The sequence below is a fragment of the Melanotaenia boesemani genome, chromosome 21, assembly GCF_017639745.1.
Source record: "Melanotaenia boesemani isolate fMelBoe1 chromosome 21, fMelBoe1.pri, whole genome shotgun sequence".
Lineage (NCBI taxonomy): Eukaryota > Metazoa > Chordata > Actinopteri > Atheriniformes > Melanotaeniidae > Melanotaenia > Melanotaenia boesemani.
In genome coordinates, this window is record NC_055702.1 from 9,185,561 (window position 1) to 9,213,204 (window position 27,644).

Below are 27,644 nucleotides of genomic sequence, written 5' to 3' on the forward strand. Positions count from 1 at the left end.
GCAGAATTGTTGTAATTCAGGGTTTTCGCCTCCAATGAACCGCCTTTTTAAGGTTATGGCATAGCATCTCAGTAAGATTCAGGTCAGGACTTTGACTAGACCACTCCAAAGTCTTCATTTTGTTTTTCTTTGGCCACTCAGCGGTGGACTTGCTGGTGTGTTTTGGATCAGAACCCAAGTTCGTTTCAGGTCACAAACAGATGGCCAGACATTCTCCTTCAGGATCATTTGGTAGACAGCAGAATTCATAGTACCTTCACACTACCACCACCATAGTTTACTCTTGTTATGATGTTCTTTTTCTGAAATGTGGTGTTACTTTTATGTCAGATGCAGTGGGACAGACAACTTTTATGTCATCACTCCACAGAGTAAATTTACCAAAAGTCTTGGGGATCATCAAGATGTTTTCTGGCAGGATTGAGACGAGCCTTAATGTTCTTTTTGCCCAGTCTCTTTCTTATGGTGGAGTCATGAACACTGACCTTAACTGAAGCAAATGAGGCCTGCAGTTCTTTGGATGTTGTTGATTCTTTTGTGACCTCTTGGATGAGTCGTTACTGCACTCTTGGGGTTATTTTGGTCGGCTGGCCACACCTGGTAAGGTTCATCACCACTTCATGTATTCATTATTTTGGGAAAATGGCTTTCGCTGTGGTTCGCTGGAGTCCCAAAGCTTTAAAAATGGCTTTTTAACCTTTTCCAGTTTCATTATTTGTTCCTGAATTTCTTTGGAACTCAGCATGATGTCTAGGTTTTGAGTATCTTTTGGTCTACTCCACTTTGTCAGGAAGGTCGTATTTAAATTATTTCTGGATTGAGAATAGGTGTGGCAGTAATCAGGTCCAGGAGTGGCTAGATATTGAACTCAAGCTTGACAAACCAGTTATATTTTAACAGGGGGGAGGGCACAATCACCTTTTCACACAGGACCATGTAGGTTTGGTACCTTAATAAAAAAAAAAATTATACAAAATTGCATTTTGTGTTTACTTGTGTTGTCTTTGACTAATATTTAAATTTGTTTAATGATCTGAAACATTTAAGTGTGACAAACATGCAAAGAAAAAAAAAAAGAAGAAATGGGGCAAACACTTTTTCACACCACTCTTACACAGAGCAAATTAATTTGACAATTTCTTTTAAATACTTGATGTTTTTATTCACATACATCGTCTTAAACTCTGGACAGATTACATAGAAATGCAAATGGACATACAGTACCTCTGTTAAAAAATCTGCCAGCACATATTAGATATGCAAACATTACATACTACAAAGTACAGCAGGGTGACAAATTTTCTAACACAGGGCCGTGCTATTTACAGTTGATCCAAAATGTTGTCTTTATCCTTTTGATTTTACTTTTTTTTTATACATATTAACACTTACAGTATTATTCTTTAGTGGGGAGTGTTGAAACAATTCTCACTCACATGCACTCACCACACAAGCAGTTGTTTTAAAGCACTCTACTTCACCATAAATAAAATAATTACAAAAATATACTTCACTTCAAACAGAGAGATAGCAGGAGAAGCGCTTACAGCCATAGTGGAATGATTTAAAGAAAAAAACAACCAAAAAAACTTAAGATTGAGATGGATATTGAAGGGGGAGGAAGTGAGGGGTCTGGTTTCCAGGACAGCGTGTGAAAAAGCTTAAAGGACCAATTGGAATTCCTGTGAAAGACAGCAGTTTAATGGAAATGTTTGAAGCTGGGACAGGCTGCAGATGGTGGCAGCCACTGACTGGGACGGTGATGGTGACATGGAGGAACAGAAGACTGGAGGGGGTTGGTTTCCTGGCATGGGTTCCCTTCGAAGGCAAACACCTCTCCTCTTTGTAGAGGTCATTATAGGAAGATGTGCTGAGATTAGCAAACATCAGCGATGCAGGGGGTTAAAAAAGTCCACGTTGGATTAGTAGTGTGTGTACATTCACAGGTAAATCCCATCATACTAAGGCTCAGGAGGTGCAATATGTCAGTGTGTGTTTGTGTATGCTGCTCCTCCTGAGAAGTAGAAAACTAGAAGCAAAGCTACTTTTTCTTTGAATTGACGCTCTTACAGACCCAATTCATTCCCTCCTGAAAAGAAAAAGCAGTGCAGTGAGATGACTGGAAAATCACATGAAAAAAAGAATGCATATAAATGAGGAGTGTAGCTCATCTGCTCACCTGGATACCCTCACCAGTGAGGGCAGAGCAGGACTGGATCTGCCACATGCGATCCCGGATGGTGTGCAGATTGAGCCCCTCTGCTATTTCAGAGGCCGGAGCTGCTGTCAGGAGGTCCTGCTTGTTTGCAAAGATCAGCACAGGGACGCCGCTCAGTTTCTCCTCATCCAACAGCTCAGCCAGCTCCTGAAACAAACCGACAAATCTGGCAATCAGACACACATCCAGTGATGGAAGCACAAGGGATTGTAGGTCTCATTAGACAGGGCTTATGATTTCCTAAACATTTGACACAACTTGGACGAGAACAAAAAAAAGTAATAATAATTTTTTTTTTCCCCCTCTTTGTCTTCATGATCTTCTGTTTGATATAAAGATTTTATAAAAATGTAAATATTCATCCTGTATATTGACAGAAACAATCACCAGTATCAGCAGTCTTTAAAGTAAAATATTCAAATGCAATCCATCTCATGTTAGCAGAGTGAAATACATCTGATTTAAGACAATTCTTGGAATAATTTGTGAATTTAATTACCAGCAATTTTACAAAAAACTGCAATGACAATCATGTCAAGTTATTCTTCAGGCAAATAGATTAAATTTAATTTACAGCTTCTTAACTGTGACCATTTTTGTTTCCTTTGTCTTCTGTGAAAACTGACCAAATATTTTGGAGTTCTGAACCCCAAAACACAGACAAACAGGCCAATTGAAGATGTCAAACTTGGTTAGTTGACATTTGATAAAGCTACAGATTCCAAAATGAATCAGAATGACGAAAATGATCATTGTGTGCAACCTGAAAGTACATGCTTATTGTACATACCTGACCCGTTTCCTCAAACCTCTTCCTGTCAGCGCTGTCAATAACGTAAATCTGAAACAAAATGTTTTTCTAGTTATCATGTGTGACAGACTCATGTGTTAAAAACAAGGCTTTATTCAAGATGATCAGATAAAACCTGTTACTCAGCAAAAAAGTTTTTCTCACCAACACATCAGTGTTTTCAAAGTAGTTTCTCCAGTATGGCCTGATCTTCCGCTGGCCTCCAATGTCCCAGACGTTTAGTTTAAACCCCTGAGACTGTACGCTCTTAATGTTAAATCCCTAGAGGAATCAGTAAACATCAGGTTGGTCAGACAGGATATGTAAATACTATGCACATCTAAACAAAATCAAGACCATTTATCATTGGTATGCAGTGATGGGAGTAAGAGTGTTAAAATAAATGGCGTTACTAACAGCGTTACTTTTGTTAGTAACAGGTAATCTAATTACTCTTTACATCATTACAACGCTGTTATTGTTACTGAGGATGAAACGTTACTGACAGCGAGATACTATTGTAAGATAAGATTTGTTTTGGTTTTGGGTGAGTGATACGACTAAAACTGGAGAATACACTCAATGTTTGAGTTGCCGAGTTGTGTTGTGACCGGGTGTAAGCAAAGAGGGTTCGCATCTTTTATCGCAGAGTTTTCACTCTATTTAAACCAGGCGATCGGCCGGACGACCTGCTCAGATCTGATGGCTTTATTGGCGAGAACGCCTCTTTTAACTACATGGCCATGCACACAAATGACCAGGAGATGCAGCCACGGCAAATCCAGAGAAAACAGAGGAAGAGTTTTAATCTGGAACCACAGACATCACTTTTCCCTCACACAGATAAAAGAAAAGAACGCTATGAGAAATTTTCATCATAACCAGAAATGTTTTTTGTTTCATGGTGGCTGTAAGCAGTTAGAATCACGAGAAGCACCTCTCCTGAGAAGATGGAGACATGACTTCCAGCAGCCTGAGATTAGTGTCCATGATTTTTCTGTTAGTAATTTATTCCATTAGGTTTCCATTTCATTCATTAGTCAGATCTAATATTTGGTTTAATTATGAATACATGAACACACAGATGAATTTGAAATGCTGTTAAAGTGAACATATTTGAACATTTTTAAAAAGTAATGGAGTAGTTACTTTCTGAGTAATTAATGACTTTTATAATGCTGTAACTCTGTTACTAACACCATCACTTTTTGCAAGAAGTAACTAGAAACTATAATTAATTACCTCTTTAAAGTAAAGTGTTCAACACTGTTGGTATGCAGTGTTGGTGTGCTCAAATTATGCATGAGAGCACTTTCTCCCTACCTGTGTGGGGGTGATGTGGCTAATGTCTTCAGATGCCAACTGCTTGAGCAGGGTGGTCTTCCCACCATTGTCCAGACCCAGTAGCAGTATCCTAACCTCCTGGTCTGGTGTGCTCTTTAGCTTACGAAGGATGGACAGCAATCCCTGTAATAAATGGTGAAAACATCCATGTGAGGTTACTTTGCCAGACAAACAGACAGATCGTACATTAAGTCATCAATATCAGATGTAGAAATATCACAAAGAAAAAAATAGATCACTAGAAAGAATGACCAAAATGCTACAAACAAGTAACATAAATGAAAAGACATAAAATTATTCAAAAGAAGAAAAAAAAAGGCACAGATATAAATGTATATTAAAAAATTATGTGCTCCACAAACAACCATTTTAAGATAATGACAAGAAGTTGCATTATATGCAGTTGAACATGCAAAACAACCATAAATCGTATCTGCATGAATGTGGCTGGCTTGAGTTTCTTTCATCTAGGGTGTTTGTGGTCTTTGTACTACACGTTTGGGGGCTTTAATACTTCCATGCCCAAGGGCCCATTGTTTCCTAATCCGTCTATGGCCATGGGGGGCAGGAGGAGCTCTGTCGCACATAACCACCATTACAGAAGCACAATTCTTCCCTTCGTCCACCTGGACTCATTACTAACGGGCCATGCAAGTGCATGTCTAGTTTCCTCTGTGGATCTTTATAATGAGCAAACACTACTGTCGGTACCGGTGCACATGGACTACTGCTTCTGTGTGCAGCTTCTCGCATCTTCTTTAATATTTTTGAGTTTTTTTTTTGTTTTTATTTTTTACCCTCATGCTGGACTAGTTAACGGCACGCAACAAGGAGCTACAGGGAGCTAACGTGCTAAGCTAATCTCCCTTGATAACTGAACGAAGCAACAAGGCAGCTTTTCCAGCTGAACGTTTTTCTCATCAAGTTTCAGGCAGTAGGACCCATTAAATTATATGTAATATACAAGTTTGCACCAGTGAATGCAATTATTTTTACATGTAGCGCCTGATGTTTACACTTAATGACTAATTACTACGATAAATTAGACTCACCATCTTGTTGCCTTCTGTCCTGGAGACGCCGCCGAGGGTTACTAAGGGGGGTGACGTCAGACGCACAGGAAGCGTAAAACCTGGGCTCATGTTGCATTCAATTTACACAAGTAGAATGGGAAAAATGAGTGTAGTAAAAACACAGGAGTGCATAAGCAACTTTTTGCTTTGTTACATTTTTGTATAATTTTCTAAATAAATTATATTTACAAAAAGGGACAACTCCTATAAAAATAACATTCCATTTGTGTTCGCACTAGTTTAACGTGGTGAAACTTGCAGAAAAAAAATAATGTCTTATAGCATAAATCTTTTATCAGTGGAAACACAGGAGGGTGATGAAATGATCTTCTCCATGGTGCAGATGTCTGGGCAAAGACACCCAGACTGAAAGAGACAAAATTATTTAATTCATTTCAGCTTAAATTTTTTTATACAGCCAATTCACGACAGAGTAATCTCAAGGCACTTTTACAGCCACAGTCCAATTCAATCAAATTCATTGTAGTCCAGGTAATCATATGACATTCACATTTGTCCTGTTTACAATAACTGCGTTCATGAAAGCCTAAAAAAGGCAAAAAATTGTTTCGAGTTTCTTTTTAATCTTCCCTTTCCTGAGCTGCCAGTGACAGTGGAGAGGAAAAACATGAAAGAAAAACTTCAGCAGAACCAGACACGGGAAGAGGACAGAAAAGAGGGTCAACAACCACCATAACGCTTGCTGAAAAAGAAAAAGAAAATCACATATAATGATAACAATATCATATATTTACATGGAGTATAATGAGAATTAAGTGCATGTACAGTCCATCGTGAGATGTCCGCAAACCACACAGTTGCTATTTATGATATATGTAGGATGTTTTGACTTCCAAGACAAGATGCTTTGCATTATGTTACAGCATTTAATGGTAATTTAACATTTGTTTTCTATCTTAGGTATTTTGTACTACATTTTTGTGCGATTTTACACCAAGTTGCGGCTCTTTTGTAAAAGAACTGAATGATGAACTGTTTGTGGATATTTCTTAATTCTTTATCTCTTTAGGGCTATTTTACAAAACCTCTATCATATTTATGAGAATGTTTGTGAATGCTGCTCTCAATAGCGTATTACACATTTTGACCTGAACGCAGCATCAACCTCAAGTATGGAGGACGAGTTTAGTTAGCTACCCGCAATAAATATTTAATAAGCAAAAGATACCACCATACATTGTCCTTTTGCGAACTATTCTTTCTCACAGATGTTATAAACCTCTGCACTTAAACTAGTTTAATCGTAAGAGGAGACTGAGGACAGCCCATCATGGAGGTAATTAGCTAACACAGCAGCTGTGTTGCAATGTGAGCTAGCTGTAAACTTTGAGCATCAGTCAGATTTATTTCTCCTTCTCTGTTGTACCTTCACTAAGTCAGAAAATAACGTGTCAGGGTTGGTTTGGATCTGCCCCAACCTGTGATTGGAAGAAAGCTTGCCACGTGCACATTTCTTTACTACCGTGTCTCGTGAGCACACTGTATTACCTGACAGCTCGCTCCGCGTGGGGTTTGAAGACCTCCTTAAAGGTTTGTGTTTTTGCTAAGGTGGTTACAGTCGGTTCACCTCTTGGTGAACGCACCTCTTGGTGCTTTGGTTTGTTTCGATGTTTCTGTTGCAGAAATCAGACTCAGCCGGTAACTCGAGCTCAGGGTTGCATCACTCCGAGCTCTGACATGTTGCTATTTTCACCGCTTTTAGGTAGACTGATTCCAGTCTTGTTCTTCTCTTTTTTTTATGTGTGTTTTTTTCTGTTTTATAAACTGCATGACTGCAACTGATCTAATTTTGCGCATGCACAACCTTACAACCGATTAGTGCGAACTTATCCAGATGTCCAAATATGCTGGGAGGTGTTCTGGCCTTCAGATCCAGTTTGTCAACCTTCTAATTCAACTCTCAGCCATAATAGTCATCGTTTTTGCAAACGGAACACGCGAAGTAACTGTAAGAAATTATTCTTTGTTTTGAATTACCAAGAAGCAGTTGGACCAAGATTAATCCAGATTTATAAGTCTATTTATAAGTTTATGGTCTTGCAAAATAGGACCCAGTTCTAACAATATTTTAACAAGCTGATCCTCATTGAACATAATCCTAATATTTATAGTTGGAATGAAAATTTGATTTGGTAAAATGATGTTTGTCAGAGCTTAAAAGTAGATTTTGGTTCCAAAAAAGTGACAAACAGAGGTTCAGATATTGTTGTGCACCAGTGGTGTGGATTTCAACATAATTGAACAAATCAAATTATGTTAACCGAAGTTATTTGGCTGGTTGGTTGTCTGGTTTTCCTTGGGTGATAGCAATATTTTATATATTTATGAGCATCGTGCCATCCGTCCGTCTATCCATCTATCTGAGTGCTTGTCTGAGATCATGTTATGTACAGGCAACAGGTTCAGAAAGGAAACCTGTACATGACTGCAGAACATCTCCAGACGCTTTACATAAAGAAATCCAGATATTTTAACTGTGTGAGCAGCAATTTAAAGGGTTCACATCCCAATATACTGTAAACGTCAGTCATAAGTAATCTGCAAATTAATATTTCATTTGTGCAGTCTATAAAATACTTTTTAAAAAGGGGCATTTGCTTTTTTAGTCTTGGCAGTGGAGTCTTTCAGATTCATTATTTGGTCTCAGCAACAATCCAGATTTGAACCTTTTATTAAAGATAAAAAAAAGTAGAAATGTTTATTATTTCTGGAGTTGGAGCCATGAATTATTATGACTTTTGTACTTTTGGCTGATTTTACACATGAACACTAAAGTCACTGTAAACAAAAAATCTGAGTTTTCCGGACTGTTGGCAAACAAAAGAAGAAGTTATGGCATATTCTTGCAGATATGTTGTGGTATGTAGAGCCACGTTGACTTCTGGCCCATGTTCTGTGTTTCCCACCAGCAGCTGCAGGCCTTTAACCTACTTTTTAAACAAACAGTTTTGAAGACAATCCAGTTCCAACCAGGCTGATCCTTTAGAGAGCAGATACCCTCATCTCTCCTCATGTGTCCTATATTTACTTTTCCACCTAAAACATACAGTAAATACTTAGAGTAATGTAATAAAGTAAGATGTCCAGAGGGGAATTTGGATTCCCTGCACTGTAGTCAGCAGGTTTTGACATCTCTGATTGGTTAATATGAAGCACAACGCTGCAGCTGCAGAAACCCAAAATGACTACCTGTGGTACCATTTACCAGGAGGTGGTTGATGATTTCTGGTTGAAGTTGGGGCCTTGAGAGTGTTTTGGGAAGAACTTGAGTTTGTGTTTGTTCAGGGACACGAAGCACATGTTGGAAAGCAGTGGTTTGCAGCAACTTGGGTGGTTAACTTTAGCGAAGCAGAAGCTGTACAACTACAGCTCTGTGTGCTGCGGGACTTTCAGAGCGACTGTATCTCAGCAGGGTGTGGAAGAATCATGCTGGCCACACAGGGTTCTGTGCTTACCAACATTTGATGCAAACATGGGTACTTTTCCTTTTGGATTTTTAATGCAAAGAATTGGAATAATTTCATTTGCAGGTTCAGAGGAAAGACATAAAGCACAGCAATTTAAAAGAGCCAAATGGTGGTTCCCTGTTAGAAAATGCATTACAGCCAGCCAGCAGAATATCCCGTTTTAAATGCTGGAAGTTTCAAGCCTTTATCATCGTATACATTTAAATGTATAAGATCAGAATAATAAATTGGAAATAGAGTAGAAATGGATCTTAGCTTCACAGAAGTCCAAGTATGATGTTATCAAATGTTAAATTTACAGTTATATTAAAGCATGGCACAAGTAAGCTTTTTTTTTTTTCCTTCTGCTTAAAAAATAACCATTAACAAATAAAGCTTGTGTGTTGAACATTACAGCCCCTCACACATGTTTCTGTGGAGTAATTTGGCCTTGTCTGACCCTCTAAAGTAGTCTGTTAATGTTACATCAACTCAAACCAGAGCAGCTCCTTCTTTAACTCCTAACCTGTTTAAATTTTATTCCCAACCTGGACAGTCTCTTTTATATGTCTGTTCATGGTTTTTAGAAGTGATATTATTTTTGCATATTCATTCAGGTTTCATCTGCAGCAGCTTGGTGACCTCCTGCAGCGTGAACACAGCGACTTTTGAATGCACTGAGCTGCTTTTTCACAAACAAAATGGCTATGAGTTCGTTCGACATCGATGCGCCGCGATGGGATCAGACTACGTTCATGGGCCGACTGAAACATTTCTTCAGCATCACCGACTGGCGAACTGCATTTTTACCTGACTCGCGGTTGGATGAAGCTAAAGCTTTAGTAGAAAGCTGCAGGTAAGAACATGAATGCAACTAAACAAAAAGGAGATGTTTCTGCAGGTGGTGAGTCAAAGTTTATGTCCTGTTTTGTCTTGATGGATTTCTGCAGGGCCGGATCCGTCCCTCCAGGCACCACGGTGGAACAGCTCTACTATGCAAAGAAGTTGTACGACTCTGCTTTCCATCCAGACACGGGGGACCGTATGAACCTCATTGGACGCATGTCCTTTCAGGTCCCTGGAGGCATGGCCATCACTGGGTTCATGTTGCAGTTCTACAGGTAGGGAGGAGCAAAAAGGACAAACAGAATCTCACCTCATCCTTTTGTTTTACTAAAATATTTAGTTTAATAGACGTTTGTTTCTAGGACAGTTCCTGCTGTGGTGTTCTGGCAGTGGGTGAATCAGTCCTTCAACGCTTTGGTCAACTACACCAACCGCAACGCTGCCTCCCCCATCACTCCAAAGTAAGACCTAGCCAGACCCTGTTTACATTTGTCATTTTAAGCGTACAAATCCAGATGAGCTTCCATGTGCACATCTTTGTAGGCCAAAGTCCATTTTTCTTGTTTGACATTGATTATAAAGTAACTAAATATAAGTTGCCTTAACCTTTCCTAAAATAGGTATCATAAAAATGTATTGGAACCAGATGCTGAAATTATTCTTATGTTTTCCAGACAAATCTTTCCCACATGAAAATGACAGGAAAAAAGTGTCTCCAGCGATTTCACAATGTACAATCAGACTCTTTTGTGAAATCAGAACAAAACATGCTTCTGTAGTTTTTTATCTGATTTCTGATGCAGCTAGTTCAGTTCAGATTAGATTAGTTTTTATTAGTCTTGTGTGGATTAAGACAGGATCAGTGGTTCAATGAAATATGTTGACCAAGACAAACTTCTGCCCAGCAGTAAGAAAGTAGTCATTTAAAGCTTACAATGTATATTTAAAGAAAAAACTGGATTAAACATAATAAAATGTTGTGTATTGTATGAAAATGAGGACTTATGCACATTTGGTATGTAGCAGCTTTGGTTCAATCACAACATGAATGTATTTTTATGTGAGAAGTGCAGTAAATGGTCGACAAATGGGGATACTTTAAATGGATGTTTGTTTATGTGATGGCAGAGGATGATGCATTCAGTGACACATTGTAAATCAGAATTTCAAATGTCCAAGTGGGGAAAAAACATAACACAGAAATTAGAACTCAGATTTCCAAGTCCAGATATGTTGAACAAACTACCTACAGGGTATTATGTGTTTTTATTTAGTGAATTATTGGCTGATGATGAGAGTTTGATGTTAATAAGAAGGAAAAAGGGTTTGAAACCCCTGATTCAGAGGTAAAGTGAATGCAGCATGCTTTGCTGAGTTGAGGAAGATAAAGATGAAGGGCTGGAACAAAAACACTCCAAGCTGGGAGTTGGGACATACTTCCATTCATTCATTTTTCATACTTAGGAGTCTAGCCCAGCTGTCATTGGGTGAGAGGCAGGGTATACCCTGGATATGTCACCAGTCCATCACAGGACAAACACAGAGAGACAAATAAGATAAACAACCACACACATCCACACCTGCACCTAGGGCCAAATTAGAACAGAGAAAGACAGAGATTGTGTTCTACAGTGGATATAAAAAGTATACACCCCTGTTAAAATGAGACCACAATAAATTATTTAAAGATGTGTCCCATATTTAATGTGACATAACCTGTACAATTCAATAGAATCACCTTTTTATTCAGCAACAGCATTCAGTCTTGGAGTCTATCAACATCTTGACTTGGCCATATCTGCCCATTCTTCCTTGCAAACATGCCCAAATCTGCCAGATTGTTAAGACATCTTTTGTGCACAGTCCTCTTCAGGTTACCTACAATTTCTGTTAGATTTAGGCCTGAATCCTGGCTGTACCACTCCAAAACTCTAATTTCCTGTTGGTGATTATTTTATTAATTTGGATGAATGCTTATTGACATATGAAAGGTGAAAATCATCTTCAGCTTTAGATTTTTAGCAGATGCCAGAGGTTTTGGGATGAATGTGGCTGGTATTTGGAACCGTTCATAATTCCCTCCACCTTGACTAAAGCCCCAGTACCAGCACTGTCACTGTTGTATATTTCTCCACTTTTTGACAACTGTCTCCAATGTGTTCCATGGTATATCCATAGCTATGGAAATGTTTTTCTCCCCTTTTCCTGACTGATACCTTTGAAAGAAGAGAGAGCCCTTTTGATGCTTTGTAAGCTCTCTGTGATCCGTGGCTTTTTCTATAGCTGGCAGAGTAAATGCCAGGAAGATCCTATGAGGACAGCTGAACTTTTTGGAGGGTTAATCAGTCTCTTTAATTAACGGCAGACATGTACCCAGTAAGACAGAATTTTGTGATTAAATCTTCAAAGTATTAACTTATGGGTGTGCACACTTAAGCAAGGGTCACACCAAAGATAGAAAAAAGCTTTGAAATGATTTTTTTGTGGTCTCATCTTTTAACATCACAAAAACATGGCATTTTAACAAGGGTGTGTACACTTTTTATACCCACTGTATCATGCATGTTTTTGGATTCTGAGATAAGGGGAGCACCTGGAGAGAACCTACACATGCCAGTTTTGTTGGGATATTAGCCGGTGTGCATTAGTCAGGATGTTAAGCTCCTTCTGGGGGAGCCTAAGGCATGAAATTATAGATTATCTCCATTGGATGCATACAGTTGACTTGCATCTGTGAGCTACTTTACTAAACATACTGTTGCTAAAGAGTGTTTTTTTTCTTTTTTTTTTAAAAAATGGTTTACAAGACCGCTTTAGATGCATCACCAGCATGCTTTGAACTACTAAAGCATATTAATGTTACTATGCAGAAACATGTTAAAAGATATCTGGATTTTATTTGGTTTCTTGGCTATTCAACTGAGCGCTTTAATAACGATAACGAAACTATTGTAAAACAGCTTCTGTTCTGTGTTTCCATCACGTCTTTCAGGCAGATTGGAGTGGCTTACATTACAGCAACCAGCACAGCTTTAGCAACAGCCGTTGGACTCAACCTCTACACAAAGGTACAAACACACACACAGGAATTAAAACAGTACAGGCTGGTTTTTAGAAAGATTAAAAGCTTATTTGTGGTCTTATGCATCATATTAGGGTAGAAAAAAGAATCTTTACTGACTTTGAAGATGCCATTTGAAGATGATCTTTCTCCACTCCTTCCTGCAGAAAGCTCCTCCTCTCGTGGCTCGCTGGGTCCCTTTTGCAGCCGTGGCTGCAGCCAACTGTGTTAACATTCCCATGATGAGGCAGCAGTGAGTCCTCCTTTGTTTTACTCGTTAAAAACCCCAAAATACATATAAAGGCATGTTGTGTTGGTTTTGTTGGGTTTGGGCTGAAATCACAGTGATTTTCTCAGAGCAGAAATCTTGACACATCTTGATATCCTGAGAAGAGGTGTTAAGGCATGAATACTAATCTTGAAATGGTGGTGAGAAAATGAAACTTGGTGTGGTAATAAATAGTTAGCTATGTCAGACAGCATGGCGCAGGGGATGGTAATTTGGGCTGGTCAGCTTGTTCAGATGGTAATATAGCAAAAGCTACATAATGGATGGCTGTTTAACTGGGCAAAACTGACCAAGGCACTCAGCTCATTAAATGACTAATCAAAAAGGATGGTGTGCATCACGTTTGGGGAGAAAAAGAAACCCCAAAAAGACACTGATCCGCCTCCCCTACTGCAGCAAGAAGAATGTAGAGCTTTAACGATAGTTCGCCTAAACCGTGCATGAAAATGAATGTTTTGATGGTATACTGTCCAAGAAATAATTCATATTAATCTTATTACACTCCAGTTGCTCTTAAATGCATATTAGATATTTGGGACAGAGGTCTATTGTTTAATTTGTTATTAATATGTATGGACAATATTGTAAATGAAAGATGGAATTACTCTGAGAGGCCCAGAAGGCATTAGGTTATAAATTGTAATTAGTCTTTATTCCGCAGCTAGGATGTGAGAAATATAGATTTTTATCCCTGAGGCAAAAAAACAACAATAATAATTACGCAAGGAGCATTTTTATCAAGTAAAATCTGCCCATTTTTATATCTTGAGAGACCAAAAAAAGGATGGTTTGTGGCTACTTGTGTGTAGCAACATTATGAGCTGTTTCATTAGCATTTGTGATGCTTTGTGTGAAGCTTGGTCAGATGCAGCATGCTATTATAATAAAAATAAATTTACCTGGCATTCTGTGAGCTGCTCAGCTAAATTTGATGTTATTCCTGTTTTACTGAAGATGCTCTGTGACACTGTTTGCACAATTTGTGGTTGTTATGACGTATCCTTTATTATTATTATTACAATAATATGCATGCATGATATAAGTTCAGAAAACACATTCCTGTACCTGCACTTTCTACCATTTTTTAGTTTGTTTAGTTGTTTAATGCCAGTTTCTTGGAATTTTGTCCTTAAATTAATAATGAAATATTCTAACTTTGACTTGCACTAGAAAAGGGCAGCACACAGATTATCACAAACAGAGACTGTGGTGTTTCAGTTGAACATCTCTTATTAATGTTTTAAACAGGGAATTTTTGTGATGTTACAGAGAAGTGAACATATTAACATCTTATCGATGTTAATCGAGGGTAGTCGATTTAATGAATCTTTGCCTTCCTGTCAGCTTTATTTTCTCTGTTTTTCAGGGAAATTCTGAACGGCATCGCTGTCACAGATGAAAATGGCAACAAACTGGGTCACTCTAAGGTCAGCGTCGTGCATGTTACACTCCTGTTCTGGTTATGTGTTAAAGCTTACACGAAATCAGCTGCACCCAGAGGACCTAATGATCCCAAGTACAAAATCAAAACTCAAACCACAAACTGGTTTCTCTCAGCTTGTGGTGTTTTTCTGTTAAAACTAAAAGGCTTCAGAGGTAGTTTGTGCAGTAATTTATAAGATAAAGAGCCAGAAAAGAAATGAACTGCCTTCCCTGTGTAAGCTGAGGTTGTATGGGTTAATAAACTATTCTGGTTACAGAGGAAATATGAATTATTGATTCATTCAATAATCCTGAACTCCCATATGTCAAGGAAACCATGCCATCACATAAACAACACACTCATGCTGCATCAGATCTTAAAGGGATGTCATGTTGCACCCAGCCTTTATGTGTTAAGACTGCTTATTTTTTGTAAATTGCATTCAAGACTTCTTGTGTTTCTTCTGCAGAAAGCAGCAGTAAAAGGCATCACTCAGGTGGTCGTCTCTCGGGTCACCATGGCGGCTCCAGGAATGAGTATGCATAGATGCTATCTTAAAAGTTTCATGTCTATTAACCGAACCGAGCTCCTCTAGTTATCCTATTCATTTTTTAATGTCTTTACTTTCTCCTGCCAGTCATCCTTCCAATCATCATGCAAAGGCTGGAAAAATACAAGTTCATGCAGGTCAGGTCTTTTTTAATCATCGTTCTCCTGCTGAAGTCACATCAGCGTGTTCATCTGTCCTCAAGTCTTCTTTTGTCTGTTCACAGAGAATCACTTTTCTTCACGGACCAATTCAAGTGATGATGGTGGGAGTGTTGTAAGTACAAAAGGTTACAGGGTCAAAGGAAATTTTAACATCCTCCACAGTACGTTACTGCTAACTTTTGTTCTTATTTCTCCTTTTTTTTTTAAGTTTGGTCTTCATGGTGCCTGCTGCCTGCTCCCTGTTCCCCCAGAGATGGTAATGAAACGTTTTCTGTACTTTCACCTTTGACACATGAAGCTAATAGAGAGGCTTTGACTGTCTTCTTTGTTCTAGCTATGTTTCCGTCACACAAATTGAATTATTGGAGTTGTTAAAGTAAAAAAAAAAAATGAAAAAGATATCAAATTAATGCCCTGAGATTAAATTACACGTGATGCAAAAACCTAAGACATGAAAAACTAGTTGAATTTGTAAAACAGAGGTGAAAAAGTCTGGTGAATCGTATGTCATCCCAACCTCACAGCATAACATAAAAAAAAATGAAGATCACCAATTTCTACATTTAGTTTAAATGCGATTGAGCTGTTGAGATGTTTAACTCCCTGCATTCATGTTGATTTAATCAGAAAAACTGTTATAAAGTAGCCTCTGTTACCTGGATACCAGCTGACTTTTATGGCCTGCAATGAAAACTATAAGTCACCATCATCTGACAACAGACATGACAATAAAATGCCAGTGAGACAAAGTAAACTGAGCTCATCTGAATGAAAAACACTCCACAGAAGCAGGTAAGAAATGAGGCTGTTAAACCATCGCTGGGCAAATGTTCAGTTTGTTGTTGAGGATAAAGATAACAAGACTGAGTTAAAAATAAGATAACTGATTGTTTATCAGTGGGAAATCATCTGGGTGTAAAATAATGTAAAATATCCTTATTAAGACTCCAAGAGATCCTTAGAAATGATTTGATGCTCTTTTCTTTATTTTTATACTGACCCCAAAGTCATAAAATGTAAATAAAACAAATTTCAGGTGAAGCTGGGACTTTTGGGAAATCATTTTTAAACCAGAGAATTCAAGATAAACTGCAATCAAATTTTCTTTGTTCCATTTTTGTCTTCTTTGTGTAGCTTTTTGTATGTTTAGGTCAGTTCTCTGCAGACCATCTCGTGCTCCCTCAGTCTGGACAGTAACATGATTCAGGAAGTTAAAAAGTACAGATAAGACAGAGCTAAACACAGACAGGAGTTCGCCAAGGTCAATAAAGCTGCAAAGGTTTCATAGTTTCATGCTAAAATTTTTATACCTGATTTTGCTTCAACGGCTCTGCTGTGGTATGTAAGGTTTTATAGAAGAAAATATGTTCTCTCTGGCTCATATTTTCATTCATGCTGGTTGTGTACCTCCTCTCACGTATCCTTTCTTTCTCTTGCAGCTCTTTGGCTGTGTCGAAGCTGGAGCCCGAGCTGAGAGACGCCATTATGTCTCAATATGGAGGCAGCATACAACAGGTTTACTTCAACAAAGGCCTCTGAGGCCAAAAGGGCTGCTTAGTGTTTTCTATCTGATACAAAAAACCAGACACCTTTGTGTTTATGTTGCGTGTCTTTATTTTTTAACTATTAGTCACAATAAATTTTCATTCATTTCATTTTCTTATATTTCATTTCCAAATTGGAGCTGATTCTGGAGCTTTGCATCAAACGTCACCTTTTTTTAAAAATTCCATTTCTTTTTAAAAAATTCCCACTGTAAACATGACAGATCCTCGAGGTACTGTGTTCAGAAACCAAATGATCTCATCTCAGGAACAGTTTGTTGCTTTGCCAGATTAAAACTGTTAGGTCACTATCATGATGTAACCTGTCTGTAGCTGTTTTCATTGGCTGTTTGTTTGAAAATGCACCATCAGTCTGCCAAGCCTCCTCTTACTCTGTGCCTTTTTACAGTGTGGCAGGAGCAACACCCGGCTCTTTCTGACCTAACTGTGAAACCTTAAAACGCCTGTGTGCACCAGTTAAGTCGGACATGGTCGTTCAGTGTTGTGGAGGCTACTGCCCTCTTCTGCCTGAATCGAGGTAGACAAACCAGCTAGATCACTTCACCGTGTAAGAAGCTGAATGCAAACCACACGTCTCTGAGACACCGTGTACGACTGTGGTGTTTTAAGAAATAAAATAATTTCTGCTGTAGTTTGTTTTTGGGTTATTTGTGCAACGTGTGAGTAAAGAGGCTGTCAGGCTTTTGTTTAATGTTCAGTTTGATTATAAGGAAAAACTGGAAATTGTTTTACAGCACTAAGAATAAGCAAAGGAAAAACTCAAACGTTAAATTACCTAAATGGCACTTTATTCCTGGTTGGATCAATCCTTGGTTGCTTTAAAGATTATTTATTGTCAACAGTTAAACACGTTAATAAATCATCTTTTGAAATGTCCCTCAAACGCATACTTCAAATAGTGTGAACAAATTAAGGCGAGGCATCATCCTGGTTGCCAGCGGGCAGATTGTGAAACATTTTCATTTTATCAGGCAACAGTCTCTAGCATGCAGACAGGAAATGCTTATAAACCTGAGAGCAGTCAGTCATTTACAGTAAAAGTGGAGGGTTTTACCTCTTAAGTGTTTTTTTTTCCCCAGAGGCTGAGAAATAAAAGTTTTAAATTAAAGTGAATTTTTCCATTTTCAGACAGCTTTTTAGTACAAATTAATAAAGAGTTAAAATACCCAGCAGCCACTGCAAGAAGAAAAACCTGATCAACTGGCAGAAAATGAACATTAATTACAACTGCTTGTATTAAATAATGCTGGCAAGTTTCTGATGACGCTATCCATGTGACAGTTTGGTGTTTTGCTTTTTTTTTTGTCAGAATATTTTTTCAAATGAACATGAAGTGAGAACACACAAAACACAGAATCAGACACACGGATCAAAAAGCTATCAGACAAATACGTGACCATACTTAGTTTCAGAGGCATGAATATGATGACGATGAATATTCTCAGCTGAAACATTTTAATCATTTTAATTTCTTGTGAATTAATTTGTGCTTTGCAACAAAATAAGCACTGTGATGTCATCAGTTTGTTCTTAAAAAATTAGACATAATTTTGACTTGATCTAAGTCATAATATAGACAACGGATGTTAAAATTGAAACATTTTGCCATTTCATGAAAAATATGATCATATTTTGAATTTGATGGCAGCTAAAAGTTGTAAGAGGGTCAACAAAGAGCTGGAAAAGTAATTGCTACAAATGAAAAACAACTGGAGGAGTATTTGACAACTATTTAGGTCAATTGGCAACAGGTCAGTTAACATGACTGGGTTTAAAGATAGGCAAGATTTTCACCAATCTGAGAAAAACTGCATCAAATAATTATGGAACAATTTCAGAAAAATGTTCCTTAGCATAAAATACTGAAGATCCCACCATCTACAGTGTATAATATCATCTCAAGATGCAAAGAATCAGGAGGAATCTCTGTGCGCAGGGAAAGTGTTGATCTTCAGGCCCTCAGGCAGAACTGGATTAACAAAAGGAATGATTCTCCACTGGAAATCACTCCAAAAGCAAAGTAGAAAACTTTTCTGTGGTCAGATTAATCAAAATTTGAAACTGTTTTTGTAAATCATGGACACTGTATCCTGTTGACTAAATAAAAGCGGTGCCGTCCAACTTGTTTCCAGCAGTAAGTTTAAAAGCCTACATCTCTGATGGTGTGGGGTTGCATCCTGACGTGGGCAGCTTACACACCTGTGAAGGCTCCGTCAATGCTAAAAAGTACACAAAGGTTTTAGAGCAACATATGCTCCCATTCAAATGTCTCTTTCAGGGAAGGTCTAGCATATTTCAGCAAGACAATGCTAAACCACATACTGCATCCATCACAACATCATGGATTTGCAGGAGAAAAGGCCAGATGCTGAACTGGTCTGGTTGCAGTCCAGACCTTTCACTAATAGAAAACATTCATAAAGCTTTTTAGCCTACACAGTATTCTGCACAACTTTACATTTCTTTGATTATTTATACAATGGGGTAAACTATTTCCTCCACCAACAGAAATATCTGCTCAGTCCTGCATTAATACTCTCACCTGGGCAACCCGACAAACGCAACAACAAAACATAGAAAAGGGTAAAGATAGATATCCAATGCCAGAAGAAGAACCAGAACGCCTACTGCAGATGGTCCAGTTTCCACAGGACCCTGAACTCAGCATCATAGTCAGTGTGGGATCAAGTAAAGAGAGAGAAATAATAAGAAAGGGGGCCGATGTGGACTAAATCAACTTAGTGACAAGTTTTTTAAGATGCTTTTAAGTTTGGTGAAACACTGAGAGGCTATCAAAGACAACTGGAGCTGCTTTAACCCCTTGATCCCTAGCCATATTTTTAGAAATAAGACAAAGTCATGTAAGAATAGCTCCATAATTACAAGGTTTTTAATGCTTGTTCTCAATGTAATGGGACATTTAGCACACAGATGCCATAATTTCTAAACATTAACATCTGCACTAAGATACATTTTTGGTCTTGTTTGGTTAATATTAGGGTCTAAACTTTAAGCAACAGCTGACAATAAACACCACTGTCCAGTTTTATTATTATGTTTGCAATTTCTTCAGGCAATATAAGGGTCTATAAATGTCTTTGGAAAGTTTTCTGTTACTAAGTTGTCTACATAATGGATTGTTATGGTTTGTGTGTAAATAGTTTTAATTTTCAAGTAAATATCTGAAGCATAATATTTGAAGGAATTCTTTAATCAGAGATTTTTTCCACTGCTGTAGCTGCATCAAATAGAAGCAGCACAAAAAAATAGAGGAAAAATGTATAGATGTGTTGCTGACCCTTCCTTAGTTGGGGATTTACATTAAGACAGTTACTTCACTGGCTTTTTGAAATGGTAAGTCCACATATATGTAAATAAGATATTAGTATTTAGCCTAATTTTAATTTAATTAAATACGCACTTGTCTTATGTTATGTAAGCAAACACTTTTCTGCTATTATACTGCCTTGAAACTTATAATAATAATATTTATATGTAAAATATCAAAATTTGATACTTCCACTATTAATACACCGAGGACAAGCTGATTCTGCGGCATTACGGACCTTTTGGCCTCCAGATGAGGCAGCAGGGCTCGGCCGCCGCTGCACGCGGAGGGCAGCGCCCTCTGCTGGTTCACCCGTCACCGCCAGGGGGAGGAGTCGCACGGACAGCCTTATAAAACCTCCTCGAGTCCAGAAATTAAAAACAGTCCATACAGATAGACGTTTACTGACAGCGATCAGGAGGCCTCCGAGGGGCTGCGATCACACCGTGTAACCTCATCGGCATACCGGTCTTGTATCGAGGAGTGTTTCCCCGTCAGGATCTGTTACCTCTACCCCGCCCGCAGGAAAAAAGGCGGAGTCAGTCGCGCATTCAGGGAAAGGCACGTCCCATGGCACGTCCCCGCAACATTGCTTCTCTGTTTGCTCCATTTCTAGATCCGTGCCTCTGCCACTCTCACGGCACCAAGGTTTTACGGATAGCAGCAGAGGGCAAAATTGACTGTGTTATCGTCTTTTTAATCTACTGCGTCAGTTGGGGGCTGGAGAAAGTTAAAGTCATTGTAAAGTGTTTGCTGTGTTTTATCATTGTTGACACAACTAAAGACTTATGTCCATAATTATATTACTTGAAACATTGTCTTAGGTGTTTTGTTAGAAGAAAGCCTATTTGATTTGGTTATAAACAAAGAACCACACTTAGTGTTTCTTTGTGTAATGTTTGGAAACTTCAGATTTATTCAAATAAAATTATTATTTAAACCTATTTGATTTTCATTCCATTTCAAATATGCACAGTGTGTTTTCCTGACTGTATTGGGCTACTTTCTTTCAGCAGGAATGCAGCTGCATACATTTTGCCAAGAGAGAGCTCTGTTAAGTCATATTGTTGTAGGGAAGCTATATCTGGTGGGTTTCTGCTGACATGGCTTCAGTCCACTGGTAGCTTCTCTAAGTTGGATCCCTCTAACATAAAGTATCTTCATTGTAGCCAGGGGGACACGCTTTCTGACGGCTAAGAGCTCACCTGTCAGATACCGTTCCCCCTGTGTTTAAAGGGTGAAGATGTTTCCACATCTGTCAGAGTGTTTCTACTAAGTCATTTTTAGTCCAGCACAAGCTTCTCTGAGTTTCAGTCCTCTAACATAAAGCATCTTCATATTAGCCAGGGGGACACGCTTTCTGACGGCTAAGAGCTCACCTGTCAGATACCGTTCCCCCTGTGTTTAAAGGGTCAAGATGTTTCCATATCTGTCAGAGTGTTTCTACTAAGTCATTTTTAGTCCAGCACAAGCTTCTCTGAGTTTCAGTCCTCTAACATAAAGCATCTTCATATTAGCCAGGGGGACACGCTTTCTGACGGCTAAGAGCTCACCTGTCAGATACCGTTCCCCCTGTGTTTAAAGTGTGAAGATGTTTCCATATCTGTCAGAGTGTTTCTACTAAGTCATTTTCAGTCCAGCACAAGCTTCTCTGAGTTTCAGCCCTCTAACATAAAGCATCTTCATATTAGCCAGGGGGACACGCTTTCTGATGGCTAAGAGCTCACCCGTCAGATACCGTTCCCCCTGTGTTTAAAGGGTCAAGATGTTTCCATATCTGTCAGAGTGTTTCTACTAAGTCATTTTCAGTCCAGCACAAGCTTCTCTGAGTTTCAGCCCTCTAACATAAAGCATCTTCATATTAGCCAGGGGGACACGCTTTCTGACGGCTAAGAGCTCACCTGTCAGATACCGTTCCCCCTGTGTTTAAAGGGTCAAGATGTTTCCATATCTGTCAGAGTGTTTCTACTAAGTCATTTTCAGTCCAGCACAAGCTTCTCTGAGTTTCAGTCCTCTAACATAAAGCATCTTCATATTAGCCAGGGGGACACGCTTTCTGACGGCTAAGAGCTCACCTGTCAGATACCGTTCCCCCTGTGTTTAAAGGGTCAAGATGTTTCCATATCTGTCAGAGTGTTTCTACTAAGTCATTTTCAGTCCAGCACAAGCTTCTCTGAGTTTCAGTCCTCTAACATAAAGCATCTTCATATTAGCCAGGGGGACACGCTTTCTGATGGCTAAGAGCTCACCTGTCAGATACCGTTCCCCTTGTGTTTAAAGGGTCAAGATGTTTCCACATCTGTCAGAGTGTTTCTACTAAGTCATTTTTAGTCCAGCACAAGCTTCTCTGAGTTTCAGTCCTCTAACATAAAGCATCTTCATATTAGCCAGGGGGACACGCTTTCTGACGGCTAAGAGCTCACCTGTCAGATACCGTTCCCCCTGTGTTTAAAGGGTCAAGATGTTTCCATATCTGTCAGAGTGTTTCTACTAAGTCATTTTCAGTCCAGCACAAGCTTCTCTGAGTTTCAGCCCTCTAACATAAAGCATCTTCATATTAGCCAGGGGGACACGCTTTCTGACGGCTAAGAGCTCACCTGTCAGATACCGTTCCCCCTGTGTTTAAAGGGTCAAGATGTTTCCATATCTGTCAGAGTGTTTCTACTAAGTCATTTTCAGTCCAGCACAAGCTTCTCTGAGTTTCAGTCCTCTAACATAAAGCATCTTCATATTAGCCAGGGGGACACGCTTTCTGATGGCTAAGAGCTCACCTGTCAGATACCGTTCCCCCTGTGTTTAAAGGGTCAAGATGTTTCCACATCTGTCAGAGTGTTTCTACTAAGTCATTTTCAGTCCAGCACAAGCTTCTCTGAGTTTCAGTCCTCTAACATAAAGCATCTTCATATTAGCCAGGGGGACACGCTTTCTGATGGCTAAGAGCTCACCTGTCAGATACCGTTCCCCCTGTGTTTAAAGGGTCAAGATGTTTCCACATCTGTCAAGAGTGTTTCTACTAAGTCATTTTCAGTCCAGCACAAGCTTCTCTGAGTTTCAGTCCCTCATCATCTGGTAAAATATCAACTTACTGAATGGAAAAGCCTTTATTTAAAACAATGAAATATCAAATATTGCACAGTTTTGAAACAGTATAATATAACAGTAAATAAATTAAGTAAATAAAATAACAACAAAGCCTTACAATAAAACATAAGATTATAGAACTTAAAGTTGTCTGTCAGTAATTAAAATAAAATAATTATATTATTGTTGAAACTTAAAAAAATAAAATTGTAAATCCACTTAAAATGTACCTATTTTCAAGAACTTTTTGTTTAACAACAGTTAAACAGTTTAATTACAGTTACAACAAATAAACGCAAAAACATACAAAAACTCCACTTTTATACTTCCATTGTTATGTTCAGCATGCTGTACACTTGAATGGTTCCTCCATCTTTGGTTGTCCAACACAGTCATGGTGGAACCACCTTCCACAGGCATCACATGAGATCTGTTTGTGAAAATATGTATTAAATGTAAAAGTCACCATGTCTTCAAAAATATTAACTAGAGGAATGACGTTTCAGCCAATGCTTCTGTGCTGGCACATTTCATGTTCTTGTTTTGAACCAGTGTCAGTGCTTGACCTAAATCAGAAATACATGTGTTTTGTGTTTGATTTTTTATAAAATCATGCTCCTATTTGTTTTTCACCTTTTTCAAATTGGGGGAAAATATACATATTCTTTTATTATTCATCACTTTTAGGATATAATCTTACTGTGCACATTTGGCCTGAGATGGAAGTTTAATTGCCAATAAGTGAAATGAAACAGTTTCATATAATCCTGTTCACATTCCAGCTCTGAGGGGATCGCAAATACAGTACACAACAAGATGACGAATGACATACATAAACAGTGGAATGATGAACAGAATCAAGTACTTAAGAAATAAACATGGTTTACCCAACAGAAGTTAAGACCCCAAATTTACTTTCTGAAAGATGGAGCACACAACTGGATATTCTAATGTAAATTTGACTAAACCTTTATTTGGAACACCTTACTTTTTCAATAGTATGATTTTTCTTAATGTTAATGGGTGCTGATTTAGAATATGATTTATTTCATCATTCTTTGATTTTATTTTTTGTAAATGAAAAGCATAATTAGATATTCATATTAATTGTATATTAATATACATAAAATACCCAAGTCAGTTGTTCCTCTGGACTGCCATCCACACTGGCCTCCCCACAGTGAAGACACAGGTTTGTCAGGTCATCTGTCAAAATATTGCAAAATTATTTTTAAACAAGGTAATGATGACCACATCAGTTTTCATTTGCAGCACAATCTCAGCAATGACAACTACTGCAGTCATATTTATTTTCAATTACTGTATTGCATGTATTGCATAACTTACCTGAATCTCTGAGAAGAGTAGTGGCAATCTGCCACCGCAAATCTGACACATCCTTTGGGGAAGCAGGAAATGTGACTGGCTGATTGTATAAGATTTTCTCTGCAAACTGATTGAAAAACAATACAGTCAATTAAAAATACTTTTAATGATGATCAATGAATTTTATGCAACGTACTGTGTGTGTACACAGAGTTAAGTAAAAGGAGTAATCTTTTACGAACCACAATGGCAAAAACACCACAGGACGTGCTGTCTGGTTGGTGGGGATGAGGCACTGTGTCACATTTCCACCTTGACACATGTATCCCTTTTCTCCTCATGAGTGCCCTATTTAAAACATCCAGTGTAACATGCAAAAAAAACTTTTCCTCAGAACATAGCAAGCTATTAAAGACAATCAAGAGCACAATGATAAACTTGTGATACTGTTATAAAAAACAGCAAATGTAATTTGTCCAATGTGGAACCTATATGATTTGGAATATTTCAAAGGATCTCAGAGGACCTCTGCATTATGTAATAATGTTCTCATCTATAGCAATGAATGACAATTGTGTTATATTACAACTAAAGCTATAATTACAGTTTACCTTGATGCATCCTGGCACCTTTTTAACTTGGCAGCAGTTTCTCCAAGTGGATCCAGGAGGAGCGTCTTGTTCTGTGATGGATATATCACCTGTACCCAACAAAAAAAAAATGACTATAATTTAGAAGATATTTTATATGATATACAAGTGATTTTTATCAGGTACAAAACATAGTACCTAATCTAAAACCCATGTCTTTGAAAAATATATGTAACATGCCAACTAATATGAAGAATGTTCCGTAAAACACTTACAACCAGAAACCAGTGATGGTGTTCATTCACAACTCCAAACAGCAACTGATATTTTGAAGGGTCCCACTGAATCAAGGTACATAAATAAGTTTAGAGTTGCAACCATCCACATGAAATTAAAGTTGCAGGAATATGTTACAAGAAAATAAGTAACTAACCCTGAATCGTGGAACTTTTCCATTCCATACGGATGTTATTCCATATGTATCAATATGAAGAACCTTCTCTGGTGACTTCACATTGTGCTGCCTCTCAAGCATGGCCAGGTAGGCATTGATGACCTAAGAATATTGAGATGGCATTAACTGTGCCAAATATATTATTTTATGTAAACATATATACCACTTAAATTACTTAACCATTACTTTCTACTTTTTTTAAACTTATTTACTCATACTTAACTTAGTAAATAACCATTTTTACCTCACTCTCTAATTCCAGTCCAGGCCTTGTTCGACCAATGTCCCAGTAAAAAATCTTATATGGCCCAATTTTAGAAAGAAGGATGTGGGGGTTCAGACCATCCCAGGCATCCTTCACATCTACATAAAAAGCAAAAATTATGAATTACTATATAAATGCCTTGCATATTAGGGAAGCAATTCTGTCTAGTAATAAAAATATTAAAAATCAACACTTAAAAGATCGAGATAAATGTCTAAACATACATTTCTCTATAGTCCCGGATGATGAAGCTTGAGTTGGGGCTGGTGAAGCAGAGGATGTTGGTGTTTCCAGGGCTGGTGGTTGTGCAGAGATTGATGATGGTGTGGTGGAGGACGGTGGTGCAAAAGCTGTTGGTGTTCCAGAGACTGATGGAGTTGTCAGGTCTGCTGGTGTTGCAGGTGATGAGGTTGGTGCAAGGGTTGAGAATGAAGTGGAGCTAGATGCTGGTACAGAAGCTGTAACTGTTCCAGGAGCTTTGGATGATGCTGGTGGTGGGGTTGTTGCTAATTGCACCCTCTGTGATTTTATTTGATGGGGGATTCTTGGCTGCTGTGCTTTAAATGGCTGGAGGTGATCAATGTTTACTTTTGGAATGAATTGTGTTTCTGATTGTAGGTCAGCACTCTTATCATGTATGGCCACAATTGTAAATGGCCCGGTCCAATTTGGGTCCAACTTCCCTCCCTTTCTCTGTTGGCTCCTGATGTTTTTTCGAAGGACCTCTTCTCCTACATTAAAAGAGGCCTTTTTCTCTGATTTTGGTGTTTTGTAGGCATCTTGAGCCTTTTTAATATTTTGGCGTACCACATTAAATAGTGACTCCTGCCTGTCGATGGCCTCTGACACCACCTCTTGCTTCACGGTCTTCTCCACACTGCTGTCTATCTGTTTTGTAAAACAAAATTTTCAGTATTTCACTGTTAATGATTTTGATATGTTAACAGGGTCTCCACACTCATTAAGCATTTGTGCCCTTTTGGATGGTATAAATATGGAAGCAAAGAGATACACATAAACTGGTCTGTGAGCTGCAGAGTGACACGAGTGCCAACAGACTGCTGCACTGACTTGTGTCCACAGTTTTAGGCAGGTGGTCATAATCTTATGCCTGATCGGTGTATGTATATAGCCATCACTCATTGGCCATTTTCAGTCGACACTTGTGTAATACTGTGTAATACTACATTTCTGTCATAAACTATTATGAATAACTAACTGAGAATGTACTTCTAACAACCAATGCTTTACAGTAATGAGCTACAATTTAGTCAACGTTTAATTGAAAACAGAGTCTTCATCATGGTTTACGCTTTAAACCAACCTCGTAGTCTTCAGGCACCTCAGAAGGATATCGAGCCTCGGTTCCAAACAGAAGGAAGAAAGGTGAAAACTTGGTTGTGATTTGTTTTTTGGTTCTTAGTCCAAACATCACTGAGTCCAGATACTCATCCCACCGCTCAGGCCGTTCACAGACAAGTTTGCACAGTGCCCTAAAAAGAGAAATTACATCAATAACTTAGCCAACTTATTTAAATTACAGTTTGAATCCACATTATCATAATATCAGAAATATATTAAAATTGTGGCTTTATATTGTTTTAGCACAGGATTATAATTATAAACCAGCTTGAAGTGATTTTATACTATGTTTTAGGTTTTGGATAGGTGATTCTTGATGAGAACAGTTGATTTATGTCCAATGTACTTAAACATTATGTTTAAAATGCATAACAGCACCAGATTTTATGGCATATACCAAGTATTAAACATATTTTCCCACCAAACAAACAGAGTAATTAAGAAAACTACA

General features: G+C 38.3%; 2 protein-coding genes across 4 annotated transcripts; one reads left to right on the forward strand and one right to left on the reverse strand.

The window, feature by feature from the left end:
- Nucleotides 1–1,124: 1,124 nt before the first annotated feature.
- Nucleotides 1,125–5,509, reverse strand: arl3b (ADP ribosylation factor like GTPase 3b). Its single transcript, XM_041973126.1, has 6 exons — nt 5,405–5,509; nt 4,332–4,475; nt 3,174–3,290; nt 3,009–3,059; nt 2,180–2,365; nt 1,125–2,089 (listed from the first exon to the last, which is right to left on the reverse strand). The coding sequence occupies exons 1-6, from the start codon at nt 5,492–5,494 to the stop codon at nt 2,042–2,044; spliced, it is 636 nt and encodes a 211-aa protein (XP_041829060.1). The 5' UTR covers nt 5,495–5,509; the 3' UTR covers nt 1,125–2,041.
- Nucleotides 5,510–6,539: 1,030 nt separating this feature from the next.
- Nucleotides 6,540–17,418, forward strand: sfxn2 (sideroflexin 2). 3 transcript variants are annotated; one of them, XM_041973122.1, is made up of 13 exons: nt 6,541–6,722; nt 6,823–6,976; nt 9,510–9,748; nt 9,843–10,013; nt 10,101–10,199; nt 12,731–12,806; nt 12,967–13,052; nt 14,455–14,515; nt 14,981–15,047; nt 15,149–15,198; nt 15,285–15,334; nt 15,431–15,478; nt 16,662–17,418. In XM_041973122.1, exons 3-13 carry the CDS (start codon nt 9,594–9,596, stop codon nt 16,759–16,761), a joined length of 963 nt encoding a protein of 320 aa, XP_041829056.1. In that variant the 5' UTR covers nt 6,541–6,722; nt 6,823–6,976; nt 9,510–9,593; the 3' UTR covers nt 16,762–17,418. The 3 variants fall into 3 exon arrangements, with proteins under 3 accessions (XP_041829057.1, XP_041829056.1, XP_041829058.1); XM_041973123.1 differs by lacking the exon at nt 6,823–6,976 and having other exon boundaries at nt 6,540–6,722; XM_041973124.1 differs by lacking the exons at nt 6,541–6,722; nt 6,823–6,976 and adding an exon at nt 7,132–7,148.
- Nucleotides 17,419–27,644: the final 10,226 nt, after the last annotated feature.

Excerpts from the sequence above, each read along its gene's own strand:
- arl3b (XM_041973126.1), bottom strand. The coding sequence starts at position 5,494 with ATGAGCCCAGGTTTTACGCTTCCTGTGCGTCTGACGTCACCCCCCTTA. Across the intron at positions 4,476-5,404 it reads GGACAGAAGGCAACAAGATG|GGATTGCTGTCCATCCTTCG; the intron begins GTGAGTCTAATT and ends CATTTATTACAG. Across the intron at positions 3,291-4,331 it reads GCCACATCACCCCCACACAG|GGATTTAACATTAAGAGCGT; the intron begins GTAGGGAGAAAG and ends TGATTCCTCTAG.
- sfxn2 (XM_041973123.1), top strand. The coding sequence starts at position 9,594 with ATGGCTATGAGTTCGTTCGACATCGATGCGCCGCGATGGGATCAGACT. Across the intron at positions 14,516-14,980 it reads ACAAACTGGGTCACTCTAAG|AAAGCAGCAGTAAAAGGCAT; the intron begins GTCAGCGTCGTG and ends TTTCTTCTGCAG. Across the intron at positions 15,199-15,284 it reads AAAAATACAAGTTCATGCAG|AGAATCACTTTTCTTCACGG; the intron begins GTCAGGTCTTTT and ends GTCTGTTCACAG.